Source organism: Fistularia commersonii, chromosome 8, assembly GCF_037954325.1.
Source record: "Fistularia commersonii isolate RoL2024-O1a breed Wild chromosome 8, RoL_Fcom_v1.0, whole genome shotgun sequence".
NCBI classification, from domain to species: Eukaryota; Metazoa; Chordata; class Actinopteri; order Syngnathiformes; family Fistulariidae; genus Fistularia; species Fistularia commersonii.
Window position 1 is genome coordinate 15316712 of NC_141291.1, and position 17233 is coordinate 15333944.

General features: G+C 39.2%; 1 protein-coding gene across 2 annotated transcripts; it reads left to right on the forward strand.

The window, feature by feature from the left end:
- Positions 1-8320: 8320 nt before the first annotated feature.
- Positions 8321-16707, forward strand: pex2 (peroxisomal biogenesis factor 2). 2 transcript variants are annotated; one of them, XM_086151376.1, is made up of 2 exons: positions 8321-8389; positions 15013-16707. In XM_086151376.1, exons 1-2 carry the CDS (start codon positions 8386-8388, stop codon positions 15996-15998), a joined length of 990 nt encoding a protein of 329 aa, XP_086007502.1. In that variant the 5' UTR covers positions 8321-8385; the 3' UTR covers positions 15999-16707. The 2 variants fall into 2 exon arrangements, with proteins under 2 accessions (XP_086007502.1, XP_086007501.1); XM_086151375.1 differs by having other exon boundaries at positions 8323-8389; positions 15010-16707.
- The last annotated feature ends 526 nt before the right edge of the window (positions 16708-17233 follow it).

A 17233-nucleotide genomic window follows, 5' to 3' on the forward strand; every position in this document is an offset into this window, starting at 1 on the left:
AAATGCGAGGTCATATGTGCTCATTACATACTGTCAGGGAACATGCTTCGAAAACAAATGAACTATTCAAGGCTCCACAGGTTTGATACTTCATGTTTCTATTATTCTGAGACACTTGGCCAAGGGATGGAAGGTGAAATGATTATAAAATTAAGATACCCAAAGCCGAATCAATACATTAGGTTTGGATTCTGAATTGCTTAAAAAAAGTGTCACTCTGATGAAACTTCAAATGTACCATGCCGATCTCTTATCTACACAAAGTGCCAAAATATAAGTCTATATTTACAATAATTACTCCTCCTATACAACTAATAATTATGTCCATTTTGATTTTGGCCATACTAAGTGATACGCTGTCTTGAACATAATTTGATGACTTTATATTTTTAGCATCATTGGGAACCATGTATTTGACAACATGGAAGCCAGTCTACAAGTCTGCAGGGCAAAAGAGCAGGAAAGCGAGCATAGCCTTTTAGACATCTAAATTTTCCATGTATGCAATTATATTCTCACATATACACTACTGTGTTACAGTATCATGCCACCCTTCACAGTCTGCTGTCAAACCTGCTTCCATCCATAAATAAACAAGCAGTGAAAATAATGACTCAAATACAAATTAAGTGGCGCGGCTGTATAATTCTAGAAAAAGTATAAACTGCTTAGTTTTGACAGCTTCATCACGGTTTGCTTTGTTAAATTGATTTTTAAATGTGTAAATAACCTGGCTCCAACTGTGCTTTGTCCATCCGTCACTAAAATACAGACTAACAGAATAATCACAAAAGGATCAGCAAATGGCAACTGTGAAGTGGCCCAGTGAAAAACTACTTTCAGTCAGTTGTAATTTGCAGTGAAAGGAACATTTTTTTGAGCTCCCTGTCTACCAAAATAAGGTTATTATGTAATCTGAAACCACTTAATGTCAATACAAACACTAGATGAGTCAAAATGAAATCTGAAAACAATGAACACTAATCAGGGACTTTGTTTGTGGGCTTACACGCGCGCACGCACGCACGCACACACACACACACACGCACGCACACACACACACACAGAGTTCCATTTCATTCATGTACATTTGCATTTATTCATGGATTTGATTATAACAAGGTGTCAGTGCTGTAATTTTTATGTTAACTGCCACTTCAATGAAGCCATTATACATACCGATAACTGTTTTCAAAAAGATTCATAGTTTAATTTAATAAATGATAACCCGAGACAGAATTTAGGATGTACTTTGGGAACTCCTATAGCCATGCCTCTGTATGTTATTCATGCTTTTGAATGCTTTTGCATCGTTCCTGACAAATGGCAAACACATAAATAAAGGGGTCTTTGGTAATAGCTTGGAATTATGACATGGTTTGAGAGCATTACTGTGTTTTCACATGTTTGTCCTCTAACTACTTTCTATGGCAGTCTCTCTGCAACATGTGGCTACTTTGAAAAGTAGCTGTTTTTATTATAATGTACTGTGTATTGAAAAACTGATAGGTGGGAGTGCCCATAAAATAGGACAGTGATTTCGAGGCAATGCTCAGCATTAACCAATAGTGGAAGAGGTTTGTCTTTCACCATGTACTAAAATCCGTATTGTACCGAAGGTTATGGATGCAAAAAAAAAAAACTAAACCCATTGCAACTGTCAATTGTCAATGTTCTATTCTTAGACTCAAATATGAGATGAATTTGTTAACCTGCTCCTCTGTAAACACAAGAGGCTGGGAAGAGCTGAATGGGATACTTCCAAGGCTGCAATACAATGGAATGCCACACATCTCTTATGTAGGCACAGAATCTGAAAAATGTGTTTACCAAAATGTGTCTTTTTACTTTGCCTGGCATGGTAATAATTTGAAAATTGTATAGGAATGATGAAAGGATAGGATGATTGGATCAAAGTGAGGGCCAGAGATCCCAAATGATCCTTACTGATCTGCTCTGATCCCCCTTAGGCCTTTCACAAGGCATCATACTGGCCGACAGGCAGGAGGCCAAACCCAGGGAATTATAACATGTATCCAACAGACAAAAGCATACTCTGATTCATCAAGAATGCATCTGTAAATGTAAAAAAAAAAATAACTTAAGAGGACACGTAAGAGGCTGAAAGAGGAGAAATATACATTTTAACAACAAACCAGACTACTAAAAATAAGGGAAAAGAGACCAACATTTTAGTTGTCTGTCCAACCAGCTGTGAGCTATGTGAATTCTTATCGGACACATCTCTGCTATCAGAGCAAGTGCACATACCCCTCTGCTGTTTGAAGGCTTGACAAAGTCATTGAGAGATACTACATTATTAGGGACTGATGGACCAAAACCATTTGTGTACACAGTTCCCTCAGGCTAGAATTCCAACTCAAATAAGGATGCTGGTTTGACGTCATGCCATAGACTGGCTGGTCAAAGATTTTTTTTTTTTTTTCTAAATTAAATGGTGGGGTTGTCTCCTTGCTAAAATGTTATACCGGTAGTTTATTCAGTTATTAGCATTATTAAATTTTGTATAAAAAAAATTACACCAAGCATTGTTGGTGTAGACCCCACACACACACACAACACACTGAAGCAGCAAGTCTGAAACCCCCACAATACAGTCTGATCTATGAGATGTTAGGGGGCTTAGCTGAATGGCAAAGTCAAATATGCAGTAATTAAGCTATGTTTCCCTACACACAAAAGCACAACATTCCATCATGTCATGCTGGGTTGACCTCAGAAGGCTAGTGGTTCCATTTTGTTATCTATACAGCATACAACAGTGAGGAGGAGAGTCAGGATCTCAGTTTCTCCATCATCTGCTCCTTGTCAAGCTACCTGCAGAATTTTCTCTCTTAATGGGAAGCATCCATTTAGGTGATGTGGTATGCCACTGGAGTAATGGGAGGCTTCATAATGCTCAATATTTCCTTTTCGCTCTTTCTATTTCTAGCAGATACCGATAGCTTGTATCTTAAAGGCAATCTCGAAGCTGTTTACAAAGTGACCTAGGGAAGCTGCTGTGTCAGTAAGCACTACCCTGCTCAACAAAACTTTTGACTATATAGGTCAGGGGGTGGGCAATTATTTTGGCTGACGGGCCATATCAACTTTAAAATCATTGATGATCATATAAATGTAGACATTATTTTGTATGTAATCATCCGTACAAAATGAAACAAGGAAAAAATAAGGAGTTTCTAAATTCAATGTTGATTGAAAATACTAGACAAATATTCAAAGAAAATAGTTTGGCGGGCCGGACAAAAAAGCAATACGGACCGGATGTGGCCCGCAGGCTGGAAAATAGCCAGGTCCAATCAGGTCATAAATCCAATATATAGTTCAAAATTTATTTACACTTTTTCCTTTATTGTAATTGATAATCACGAGATGTGATTATCACTCTAACAGCTCTTATACACAACAAACAAAATAGTAAGTAGTAATCAATTAAAGAAGTTATCCAAGAATTAAGGATTGTTTCTAACATTGTTCTTGTGTTGAAGAAAGTACACCTATAAAGAAAATGGACTGAGTTACTGAAACTCTAACTAATGTTGCAATATTAGTCTGCAAATATAGCATGGCAAAATAATAGAGTAGAATTAGTATATCCATGTTTTAAGTGCAGCACCCTGTGCAGTGGTTAGCAATTCTGCTTCACAACACGAAAGACTGATATTGACAGGATTCTGTCTGGAGTTCATATGTTTGCATGTTGCTTCCTCCCACCAAAAAGATTCAGCAGCTTAATTGGGAAAGATGAGTGAATGCCCAGATGTGTGATTGAGACCTGATGGCAGTTGGGATAGGCTCCAACATTCACCATGACCCTGAGAAGGATACTGGATACTGGATGGATGGCTATCACAAAGCGGTTAATCATTTTGTCATTTACCAATTCGATAGTTTTAAGACTTACAGTCTGTTTAGTAAGTAAAGATGTCTTTGACCAAGCTACTGAATCCCTTCCCACTCCCGGTTGTTCTTCAATTGGACCTATGCCTCTGACAGTAAAAAACAAACATTCCTGCAAAAATTGTTTAACAAGAATATAAACCACAGTATCTTATAAAATCAAAATTAGCTCTGTTTTCTAAAAACCCCTCTGTGTTCATAATGAGTCTTATGTTTCTTCACCTGTTGGCGGGCAGGGAAGACAGTGAAAATGATACTCGCACGGTAGCCAGAAGTACTGGAAGTCATCATCCGAACACTAACAAAAATTCCAAAAGGAGAAGAGCTCATTTCTATTTGGAGAAAAAAATAAAATAAAAAAAATATTGAAACCTTTTGGTTTTACATTTTTGTTATAAAACACGGAAGACATTTGCCACACATTTGTCACAGATTTAAAAATGTTAAAAAGACAATACACCAATTACAGCAGTCTACAGTACATGATACTAGACTTGGATTTCATGATATAATGACCACAAAACAAACTCTGTTTAGTGTCCATTACAGTTCATCCCTATTGTGCATCAAAAAGACCATACACTACGATTTAATCAGATGTTAACCAAGCTCCTATTACAGAAGTCATTGCATTGTTTACATGGTGGAAAGGTCCATAAGTAGCTCTAAATGCTCTTCATTTGATTAGATTTCACATTATGGACATCAGAGCAGAAATATACTGTTGTCCCTTGACTGCCCTAATAGACTGTTGAGTGAGTAAGTCCATTTGTTTGTATTTGTTTATCAATCTTGACTCTGAATACTCACAAAGCAACATAAACAGATAGTCAGAGCGTCATTTAAGAAGGGCGAAAATGGAGAGTCAAAGGCTAGCGCGATGGGTCAACTGAATGGGGAGAAATTATAACGATCCGTCGTACTGTGTCTCTAAGGCTGCAAGGAGAAGATGTTTGTTGATCAATAAGATAACGAACTTGTGCTACTGAATGGACTGAAGGTCTCTCATCATCTCTGAAAATGCCACTGAAAGTCAGTTCTCACTTGTTCCAGAAGCTGCATTGGTTAATCTTCAAGAGGGAGATTGGTCAAGTTGGAAATTGGTCAAATTCCTTTACTGGTAATAACATCTAAAAATCAAGGTCTTTGCTATTCTAGCATGTTGGCATGTATTTTGCCACTTTGTAAGGTACATATACATTGCAAAGGCTTTTCTGCAAAGGCATCTGAGTACAACACATGGAAGAAAAACTTCCAAGATCCCACAATGTCACTGAAGAAAATGAAGTTTTAAATTGATGAAAGTTCAAATGGAAACCTTTCGATGTTAAGGAATACAGAGCATTGTCGTTCAATGACCTTTGTGACCAATGAAGAGAGGACATCGAACAGCCCTCTAGCATTCCCTATAATAAAAGGGATTTTTCTGCATTAATAGGCCATAATTACTTTGTTCTGTGCAAAATGCACAAGAACGATGTATTGGTGAAAAAGTTGTAGCTAATATGGAAAATACCATAGGGTCATTAGATCAAATCAGGGACAATGTCTTCATAGCTGTGTTTTATAAACAACTTTTCACTTCTACCAAATCATATGTGGTGTTGGATTACACAGACCCAAATTTCAATTTTAAGAGGAATTTACTTAGCTACTTTTCTTTCAGGAAAAGAATATTTCACTCCCAACAATTCACTTTAACAGTTAGTACAACAAAGAATTACAGAATTAAACATAAATAATGATGAGCTGGGTGCATGTCCAAGTAAAGAGAGTTCCTATGGGTCTTCATTAATTTTACTGTTAAAGGTGTCTTTCGTGGAATTAACTATTCACTAGCTGATATTAGCGGTGATAAAATAAAAAAATGTTATATGTTTCTTTACCCATCGAATACCAACCCTATGTTGATTACAGTCAGACAAAGTTGAACAAAGTTTTTGTCTTTTTTTTGTCTCTTTATTTGCTTGTCTGTTAGGTATTTGCAGATTTTCGGCTGGAAATTTGAGCCTTGTTTTGACAACTTCATACATTTGTTTCTAATGGGTGAGTACAGCAAACAACCCCTCTTCACTCTTCAGATGGGTCCATATTTCAAATTTATAATCAAACTGGCATATATTATTCATGTCACATTAGTTCATATGACTTTCATTTTCTTGTTCTAAACATTTTTTATATCAAAGTAGACTTTTAACAGGGACTGTCTCTACTACAGGACTGTTTGCGGACATCAATGCTGGGGGTAATATATGCTGAAATATTTCATCATCACATTTATTTTCACCAGCTATCCAATTGGGTAGACATGTTTTTGAAAAGATTTTTTAAACCTTACATACATTTCACAATCTGAAGTGTGTCGCTCTGCTCCCACAAAGGAAAACTTTGGTGTACCTGGAAAGCTTACGTACAAATATCTAAAGACTTCATTGTGGTAGTTTGAGGTTTGACATGCATTTTACTAATTTTGTCCTGCAGTATTTACTATAGTGCAAGGCATGTGGAGCAGGATAGCCTTCAGGATGTTGACTGCTTTTTTTCCACTGAAAATTGTTTTAATTCTATATATTGTTCTTTAAACATAAACAATCTAAAGAAAATATGGCGCATGTTACTTTTTGAAGGGATATCCAGATAGCTAGATGACGTGTAGAATCATGTGATTTTTGCTCAAATGAGAGATGCCACTGAATTTCAGACTCCTCATGCCTTGCAGGAGAACCTGCAAGCCTGAGTTGATAACTGACTGTTCCCTTAAGCCAAAAAGGTACACAATGTAACACTGATGAGTAGCTTTGGGGAGAAAAACTTCTCAGTGATAGTACATGTGACAGCATTTAAGATCACAAACTTGTCCCAAAGTTTCATTTTAAAGATATGAAATTGGACATATGTAAAGTCGTATTCATAGCCCACTCGCCAAAAGCAACAAGTTGTATGTAAATTCTTCAATGTTGGGATAACAAAAATTACAAACAGAATGAGTGAAAGGATGAATGGGTGCTTTGTTTTCGATGGCCAGGCTTTATGATTAACTGTCCACATCAACCTTTTGGACTTGGGAGCTCCTGGGTTGTAAACACATAACCTTGTTAAGCCGTTCCTCGAATGGGACAGGCTGACCGAAACCCATCTCTGAAACCTTGTTACACTTGCTTTGATGCACAGCCTGGCTCACACAGACTACATTCAGTAGCTAAATGATGTCACATGACAATCCCGATGATTAGAAACCTCTCTTTTTTTAAATATGAGTGTGGATCTATGTTGCCTATCTCAGCCGCTCAGATGGAAACATAATGCAATTTGCCACCTGTTACAAGTGCTGTGGCTTTATGAAAGCACCCCTTTGCTTCCTCCTGTCATTTGTCTGACAGAACAGAGGTCATCTCCTGATCACCATGTCACAGTGAACAGGATGTTCTTTGATATTGATTGGATAAATGATATTGATAACCTAATGAAAACAGTTGTTACCATAAAATCGGAGATAAACCAGAGACCTGGGAGCTTAAGATCTGGCAGTATTTTTTTTTTTTTTTTGGTTTGTTTGCTATTTATCTTACAAAAATATTCATTTTAAAGGATTTTTAACAAGACGCGTCCAAGACTTGAAGTTGCTTAGCTAGTTTTCCTGAATAAGAGATTTAAAGAAAATGTATCCAGGATGGGGTTAAAGCTCAGCTTAAACATTTAATGATCTAAAATATGTTCATTTAACTCCAGTAAAAAACTCTTCTGCTCCTGAGAATCTTTCTGAGCATGCTGCATATTGCCGTATCTTACCTATCACACTCACCTGCAGCATAATTTCTCTGTTGACGGTGATGTTCAGCTCCAGGCACCTCAACCTTTTCTCGTATAGTCGTTTGAACTGGAGAAGCTTTTTAATGCTCTTTGTTTCGGTCCCTGAGCTCTAAGCTGCCGGCTCATTACCTCGGACCCTTTAATCACTGCGGCTCTGATCAAATTTCTGAGATGTCAGTGAAATTAAATTCCTGTCAGAAATTGCAAAATTGACACTCCGAATCATCCGTTGTAACCTGCCCTGCCGATAACAATAATAATAATAAAAATGATACTGATACATGCTTTAACCGGCTGCACGACAGATTTCCTACATTTGGAGTTTCTGCTGGACGTCGTCTTTTCTTTCTGAGGATCACCGTGGTTTCACCGACAATTTTGTCACCAGGTCGTCACAACAGCATGGAGCGGGCGCTGGAGAGACGGACCGGCGCTTCCTCTTGCAGTTTGCCGCTCGTTCGGCGATACGTGATATGATTGGCTACATTCAAGTAGCTCATCCTTTTTCGAACGTTCCTTTGCCTGATTGGTCAATATCCAATCGAAGGCGGGTTCAGTCCTTGCAAACCGGAAATGCAGCGTTGTTTTCGTCCTGACAGGACGTATGGACTGCAGTGCCTGTACACCGTTGAGTTGGCCTCCCTTCTGTTTAAAATGGGTAAATATAATCGATACTATTGTTAAGGAGCGATTCAGTTATTCAATATCCCAATAAGCTTATATTTTCTTTAGCCATATTGTCCTTTACTTACCGACGTCGAATTTAATCATTATTCCCCTTATTCCCCATATTCTTTCACCGGCACGACATATGTTTGACTCTTTTCACTTGATCGTGTTTTTTTTCGATTATTGTGCGTTAATATCCGCGGTGACACTTACAATGTTATCTCAATCAATCCTTGTCACCCTGTTTTATCTTTTATTAACAGGTGAAAAATATTTGATTATCGATGGCTTTCAACAACGAAGAGTAGTTTGAACTCACGTTCACGTAAACAGTATTCACTACCTCAACTTGAGGTGACTGTTACTTCAAGACTGTTTGACACTTCTCCATATAATTCCATTATTCCCTTAAATAATCAGTGTCAGGGATCAAACCCCTCCACATTGAGATTCAAGGCAAAGTTGATCTTATTGATTTTGAAGCGTCTCCTGACTTCATTTTCTTCATCCCCAACCATCACTTCTCAACTCTTATCTATCCCGTGGTTATATCTCCCTTTCCCAGTGGCTCTGACTGCACTGCTCTCACACACTGTGGCAAAACCTAATCCTCACTGCGATTATCAAATAATGCTCTTGCCTTATTATAAAAATGGAGCAGATTTGGTTTTTGTTGTTGTTAAAGAATGACGGGCACCAGCACAAAAAATGGCATTTTAAGGGGTGATTGCAATTTGATTGATATATTGGCTCAAGCCCCAAGGTCTTAACACTTAAGTAATAACTTTTGCTCAAGATAAACTGGGCTGTGATGTCACAAGACAACAATTGAAATTAACTTTTCTGATCATTGTAAAAGTCATATAGTATAGTATAGTACAGTATAGCATAGCCCTGTGTGTGTGTGTGTGTGTGTGTGTGCGCGCGCGCGTGCGTGCGTGCGTGCGTGAATATGAATAAGTGGTGTGTTTTTTTTTTTTCAGTTCACTCTTATTTTTTCTTCTCTCTTCAGCAGTAATATAGAGGCCATGAACTTCCTGCTGCTGAAGTGCAATAGCATACTTTACTGATTATCTTATTTATATTAGTGGTTCACAGAGTCAAATCAGCGTCATATCATGGTGAACTGGGATGGACCTTGATTAGGATATGTGAATAGGAACTGGTTTCATTTTTTGTGTATTTAACCACCTTTTTGTCAGTTTTCATCTTAACATGTCCAAATATATGTACAGACTGCGTTTTCTCAGAGTTTATACTTGTGTTGCAACCATTAACATCAGAGCATAACATCAGTATTTTTTTCAAGGGGACAATATAGGACCCAAATCAGAATAAAATATTTTGACTTGATTGAAAAATTAAGTGAACCTTATTGAAAGCAATTTTGTCACAAAGCAAAGAATCTGACTTTTAATTGGGGCTGCAATTTTATCCACAATGCTTCATTCTGCATAGCATTTCTCTAGTATATTCTTTCAATATTCTTGTCCCCACTCCGTTCTGTCCCTCCATTGAATGTTACCTGCACAAAGTTACACTATTCAGGAAAAACATTCAATTATAAAAATGTAAAAAAAAAAAATCATCTGTATGGCAGATTACAAAGTATTATGATACCTATGATAAGACTGGGTCTCACTAATAACACAACCTACTGCTTAAGGAATATTTAGGAGAGTCAAATGTATTAGCTTTTGGACATCAAACTATTCATAATTTTTGCGCTCTGAGGTCATAAGATTATATAGATGGAGCATTATATAGAATGCAAATTGAGTTTAAATTATTAGCGATGTAGAAGGGGTCTACTAAGCCAAAATAATTGTAATAAATAGAATTGAAAATATTGTGGCCTTTTTTTTTCAACCAGCTATTCCGACAATACTATATTTGTATGGAGATATGGAGGCCATTACATCATAGATACTTATATAAACAAATATTATGAGTGTCTTTTCTGGAACAATTCTATTTTATTATGTGAATTTATTAATATCCTTTTCTCTCTTCTCTTTAATCTCAGTAACCAACATTTTCCATTCAACAGAAACCATGTCAGATACTTATAAAAGTTAGCCAGTAACAGTATAATACATTTGAATTAAATGATATTCTCGAAACATACCAAATCATTGGTCACTTTTCTCACTTTCTTGTATTTTCAATGAATATGGCTAGATTGTGTATTGATAGTAGAAAAAAATTGTCTGAGTTTTGGACACAAGACATTTAATTTGCAAACTTATACTTGCAAAGTACAGTATTGCCTTGATGAAAAAAATTCATATCATCAGCAATCAGGTTTCCCAACTGTCTTCAAATACATTAGTATTATCTCTACTGTGGATCTGATAATTATAGCAATCCCCATCCAAGTATTTTCCCCTACTGGCTATTACATTCGCAAATATTTTAGTGACAAAGGCAACATTCCCTCACTACAAAATGTTCTCTCCCTCACAAATTTGTCACACAGATAGCATTCAAAAATTTCTATTTGCATGACAGTGGGTCTCAGTGCCCTCTCATTGACCGTTAACAAAGAACATGATCGTTTTCCAGTTTTCATTCCATATTCGTTCTGCCATTTTTGCCCTCTAAATGTTTCATGACTTTTTAGGTTGTTTCATTTTTCTTTTTTTCTCAAAACTCATGTACTTATTACTCATACAGCCTTAGCGTATTCAACCTTCATACTCATGAAATCAATTAATTCTCTTAAATAATTTACCTTCTGAGCAAACTAGATTAAACAGAGCTCATTTTTTGTGGGTCAGATGTGCTGCTCCAACTGATGCGTATTTTATTTTATTTTTTGTGTCTGTGTTCAAGCATTAATTTGGCCTTTACCCTGTGGCTTAGAGGAGTCTTGGGTGATTAGAGAAAGAGTAGAGCCTTGATAAAGAATTAGTGTGTGACACACGCACATATAGACCCACCCATACACATGCGCGCACGCGCACACACGCATGCACACAGCCTAAAGACTCCTGTGTGCATTTGTGCACATTCATTTTTCATGAAACAGGCTCATAACAATTAGTCTGGTTACCGCCTGGGTAATCTTAGCGTCCCCATAATGCCCGTGGTCTGCTGTATGACATCACTCTCTTAAAAGTTCTAAATCTGACATTCTCATCCGTTTTCATAGCGAAGACATTAGCAGACCTTGGCTAATAGGCCAGCACTCATTCCTGGTGAAAGAAGGGCAATAAAATGTGTGTGTGTGTGTTGGGGGAGCAATGTTGCAGTGGTTGACGAAATAGGGGTTTTATTCACCAGAGCTTTTACACAAATTAATTTACATGAGCATATGAATGAGAAGTTGTTACCCAGCATTCTTTGCCAATATTCTGTCTGATTCTCAGCACAATAATCATCGAAAGTCAAATGAACGTTAATGCTTTTTTTCCCACCAGATATATTATGCTTACAACCATTGCTAACAGTTTAGGAATTTCAGCGCTAGACTTTGCCAGGAGCTAAATCGAGACTTTTTGGCCACAGATTTTTCAACTGGCATGAAATGATAGCCTTGTAAGCAGCATCAGAGCACTTGTCCGCCACAGAAAAAAGAAAATGCAATCCCCTAAAGATACTCCACATTCCCAGCATCCCTCAGTCTTTAGTTCCCTGTTGTAAACACCCTCATCCCCTCCCCAGACACCAAAGCCAAGGTCAAGAAAAAAGTGCAGCTTTCCTCTGTCTATAAGCTATTCCCTGGTTGCCTACACCTCAGTATGGCAGAGGCTTGTATGCTTCAGGAATGTTCCCTCCTCCTTTATTGTGACCGTCAGTTTCAAGGTCAGCTCCTCGGGAGGTTTGTGCTTATCTGTTTCCCCCCCTTTCTCTTTTTTCTCCTTGGATATCTTTGCCCCCAGTTTTCCCCCTACACTGTATCAGTAGACTGTAGCTCAGAGCACCCAGCTGGGGGTTTCATGACGTGTTGTCTGACGTGTCCGTCTTTTTTATCAGTCCCCTTGTCTATTTGTCTTTCTGTCGGGTGACTGTCATTGCATCCCGCTCTGTCTAGGTTCATACGATTGGATGCAGCTCTGAGGCGTCAGTCTAATGTTCTCTATGCCTGCATTGCTTCATGGCTGGTTATAGCCCCTTTTGCTTCAAGCAACGTTGCAGTTTGTTCCCTCTTTGATTGGATATTGTTATTGTTGTTGACTGTGAGCTATGTCAGTCAGCCTTGAGTCAGTGCACTATCTTTGCCCGTGCAAGCACCTGAGGGAAAGAAGGGAATAACTCTCATCTGATGGAAATCAAAATACTTTCTAATATTCCCAGGATGATTTTTTTTTTAAACACAAACCTGATAGAAAAGTAAACCTTGGATTCTCCAGGTGATTTCTCTTTCTGTGACCTCCTGTAACTGGCCTTCTGACTCAGTTGTTTGTCAGACAAACTCAACTCTCCAAAGGAGGGCATTTTGTGTCTGGATCGATTGGTTGGCTGACTGACCCACAAGAGACTTATCAAGTTAATAGATCACAGCAAGCGTACATGTGTGTTTTCTATAGGCAAGTGAGTACATAAGAGTCTTTCTGCACAGATCGTTGTACTTTTCTATGTCCAAATGCCTTTGTGTCCCGCCCTGTCAGTATTCTGACATAGTGTGTGAATTCTGACTATTACACAAGAATCATGGATTTCTAGCTGTCCACAGTAAAAGCCCTGTAAATTCAAATGCTTAATTTTTATAGGCAGCCTTGCATTGACCAAAGTGTCTCCTTGTTATATATTTGGCAAGTACTGCAAGTCTGAAGGGAAGCTGTCAATAACAATCCCAGCTATTGATATGGCAGTGGGCAGGAGATGTAACTTGGCCCCCGACTCCGGTATCCCTTTGATCCCTCTACATCATAATTACATTAATATTGACAGATCCTTGACAATAGTCACATTACTATTGATAGGTGGCTGTCAATACAGTGTTTCCCCAAATAAAACATATTCATTCATAACTTGTAAACTGCTCGATAAAAGGCTTTGAAAAGAATATTGGACTCGGCTGGGTTTACTCTCCCAAGAGTGCTGCTGCTTTGACGGGGATTTTCACCACCTGTGTGTCTGCTTGTGTGTGCAAGGGTGTGCGTTTGTGTGGCTCTGGACTGATAGATTAACTTAGCTCTGTATTAGAGCTCTGCATAGATCAAGGCAAGCCTTGACATACATAAATAGTTGCAAATGCTGGCACATAATCTGCACATTTTCTCAAAATCAAGGAAAAACTTTCAGATTAAACTAAACAAATAGAGCCTGTTTATTGGTTAGGACACACATTCAGACTACCTCTTCCCCATTCTCCCTCTTTTTTTTTTTTAAATCCAAACTTTTCTTCCGTCACAGGCGAGGTTCCAGTCAAATAACATGGCAGCATTTCAAATGAAACTCAATGAATTTGTCACACCTGCTTACTTAAGCGTGAATTCACTCTTTTTTCATTCATTTGCTAATTCTAACTTAGTTGGACGGTGTATCCTGAGTCTATTGAAACATCATGAATACACAGATGGTCGTGTGCACCACAATAAACCCAAGCACTGGCACTAAATATTAGAAATGTTTTTTCACCTCCTCAAGAGATGTCTAAAGTGACCGTCATCGCTCTCTCCTTCTGTCAAAACTGCCATATTTACCCGCCTGAAATCTCTCTTAAAGCCTCGTGACAAATCCTGTTCGGCGATACACAAAAGCTACTGTCAAAAAGGCCTGTCTGTCTCTCTCCCTCTCTGTGGCCCTTTTGCTCCGTCTCTCTTCCAGTTAGTTAGTCTCCCACTTCCTAAGCACTTCATTTGAGGAAAGGGCAGATAAAACTGTGGAACCGAGTGTAGTTTTTGTCACATATGCAGTGCAAAATAGTCAAGACGTCACAATGGTGAGATCCCATATGGAGTCGAATCTAGTGGGTGGAAGATTGTTCCACATTTGGCAGATGTTTACGGTGTACCAGAGACTGTGCCGTTAGCCTAATCCCTAGTGATGTGATTTGTACACACACCCCCTATCTCCAGAAGGAGCAGGGACTAGAAACTCTAGGGCTTCTGTGTGTGTGTGTGTGTGTGTGTGTGTAAACCGGAGAGAGCAGTCTAAGACCCCCTGCTCCTCTCCATTGCACAGCTCAAAGGTTGCATTAAGGATGGGTTTTACATGTGAAAAGTGATTTCCGTTTCTATGTATAAAGAAAAACTAACCTTCCTAATAAGATGGGCCTCACCTCAAGGGTCCCTATTTCTCCCCTGAACCAAGTTGTCCTTAAACAGTCTGTGCCTTTTGTATAGATACCTATTTTTCCAAATATCCATGACTTAAATACATATACCATGGAGTTTTCTAATGGTGGTGCTCACGAATGGATGGTTTCTGTGCTGAAGTTATTGGCAGTTTTAATTTGAAGGTTTAGAATCTATCACCAACAGTCGTAAGTACCCTTTTACACTTAATTAAAAAACAGATGTCAGCGTTTTCTGTGTTTGCATACAATTAAGTGTAGGATCACATTATACAAGAATCGTGTTCTAAATGAAATCATCCATGCTGAGGGAAGCTTGATTTTGGCATAAATGGCTAATGGCTCATTTATTCCATTTTACCCAGCAGGTTCGAATAGTGAAGACGACCAGAGAGCAGAGGCTGTAGGCACGGATTCAGAACCCAGTACCGACCCATTGGTCCCAGTATTACGTATCAACCAGCTTGATGCCCTGGAGCTGGACTCATCCCTGGAACAGCTGTTGTGGACCCAGTTCTCCCAGTGTTTCCAGCACTGCCGCCCCGGATTGCTAACACCTCTGGAGCCAGAACTGAGAGCACTGCTTCATCTTCTCCTCTGGAGGTTCACCCTGTATAACAACAGCGCTTCAGTGGGCCAGTCTTTACTCACTCTGCGCTACCACGGCACCCTCTCTTCATCCGTTGGCTACAAACCTCTGTCCCCCAGGCAGAAGATTGGCCTGGCTTTGCTTACAACAGGTCCCCGCTGGCTTCAGGAGCGCTCTCACAGCATCCTGCATTGTTTAGGCTTGAATTTAGGAGGCTATGTAACTGAAGGAAATAGTGGACTTTTCCAACTAGGTTTACGCAAATGCTTGTCCGTTATGTCTGGTATCGTCCAGCTCGCAAGTCTCATCAATTTTCTCACGTTCCTCAGAAAAGGCCATCACCCTATCCTGGCTGAAAGGCTTGTGGGGTGCCGACCTGTATTCAGCAAGAGCAATGTAACCAGGGACATATCATACCAGTATATGAACCGTGAGCTGCTCTGGCATGGCTTTGCTGAGTTCCTGATTTTCCTGGTACCACTGATCAGCACAAAAAAAATTAAGACAATAATATATTCAGGCCTGTTTAGAGGAGAAAGTACTTGTTTGGATGGAGGAGGGGATGAAGAAAAGGTGTGGAAAGAGTGCGCATTATGTGGAGAGTGGCCAACCCAGCCTCATAGGATTGGCTGCCAACATGTTTTTTGCTACTACTGTATCAAAAGTCACAGTATTGCAAACACTTACATCACCTGTCCCAGGTGTGGTGTTGAGGCAGGGCAGCTGGAGCCCGTCAAGATGGAAGTGGAGATTCTTGGCAGTTGATGAGCCCATCTTTCTGTTTAGAAAATAGATAATAAATGTTTTTTTTGAATTGCATCAACTTGCCAAAACTGAACTTATAGTACATGTGTCCATAAAGATCACCCCCCTTTTTAAAGATCATCTATATATACAGTGGTTTGGTTAAGAAAAGATCCATAAACCCTTTGAATGTATAAATTAAAAGTGTATGAAAGAAAACATATTTGTTTTTAGATACTGTAGCCAAGGTCTCTTGGAAAGAAATAGAACACCCTTCAAGCCCTTCTTTTGACTCTCAATGTGGCCATGGAGTCTGACTGGACTTCTGATGGTCTTCATGATGTCCGTGTCTTTTCTCAATACACACCGGCCTGCTGTGTTTAATGTATGTGTGCATATATTGACAATCCTCTGCCCCGTATCATCCTCTAGCTGGACTCTGGACCGAACTATTTGTCTTTGGAGCAGTGGACAGACTACGGAAAACCACACAAAGCATATATTTGATAAGTGAACGTGTTGATTTATGCTTCAAATTGGCTTTTCTGTTTGAGTGTGTATGTGTGTGTTTGTTGAAATGGGAATATTTGTTCTGATGAAAAATGCAGAAAGTCAGCTGAATAAATAATGGGAAGAATTTCTGATGCCTCTCATCATGGCCAAATTAGCATTTGTTGTGTATTTTGTACCTAAATTGTATTTCAACATCATTAAAATTGATTTAGTGCTTCCTCTTGGGTGTTTATTTAGTTAAGTGGAGAAGAGAGAGATGGGGGAAAGTTATAACAATCAGCACACTTCTCTCTAGACAGGCCCAGTCGTTCTAACTCCCATTATCCGTTTTCACAGCACCCCAACATGCTGAAGATCAAGGGGGCAGCCGGGGGCTTGGATTGACTCACACACACACTTGACAGCCAGCCTCTCGTTTCCCTTGGCCTTTCTCTTTTGCTGCCTCTCCATCTCTCTCCCTCTGTAATCTCTAGGGCCCTTGCCCCCACAGGACTGTCGTAAACTGTACCAAAACCCTGGCAGTCGTCTTCTTCCTCGCAGGCGAATTACTCTCTAATCCCTGTAATGAGTCCAAAGATGCTTATTTATGCTGGAGTTAACCTCCACCAGTGAGCTCAGCCCCGGGCCAAACGCACCCCAGCTGAGTGAAGCCTTTCCTGGCTGACAAGAGAGGAGTGGGATGGGCAGGGGGGGGCTACCTCCCACCTCTGCTTTCCTCCCCTTCATTCCCGCTCCCTCTATGA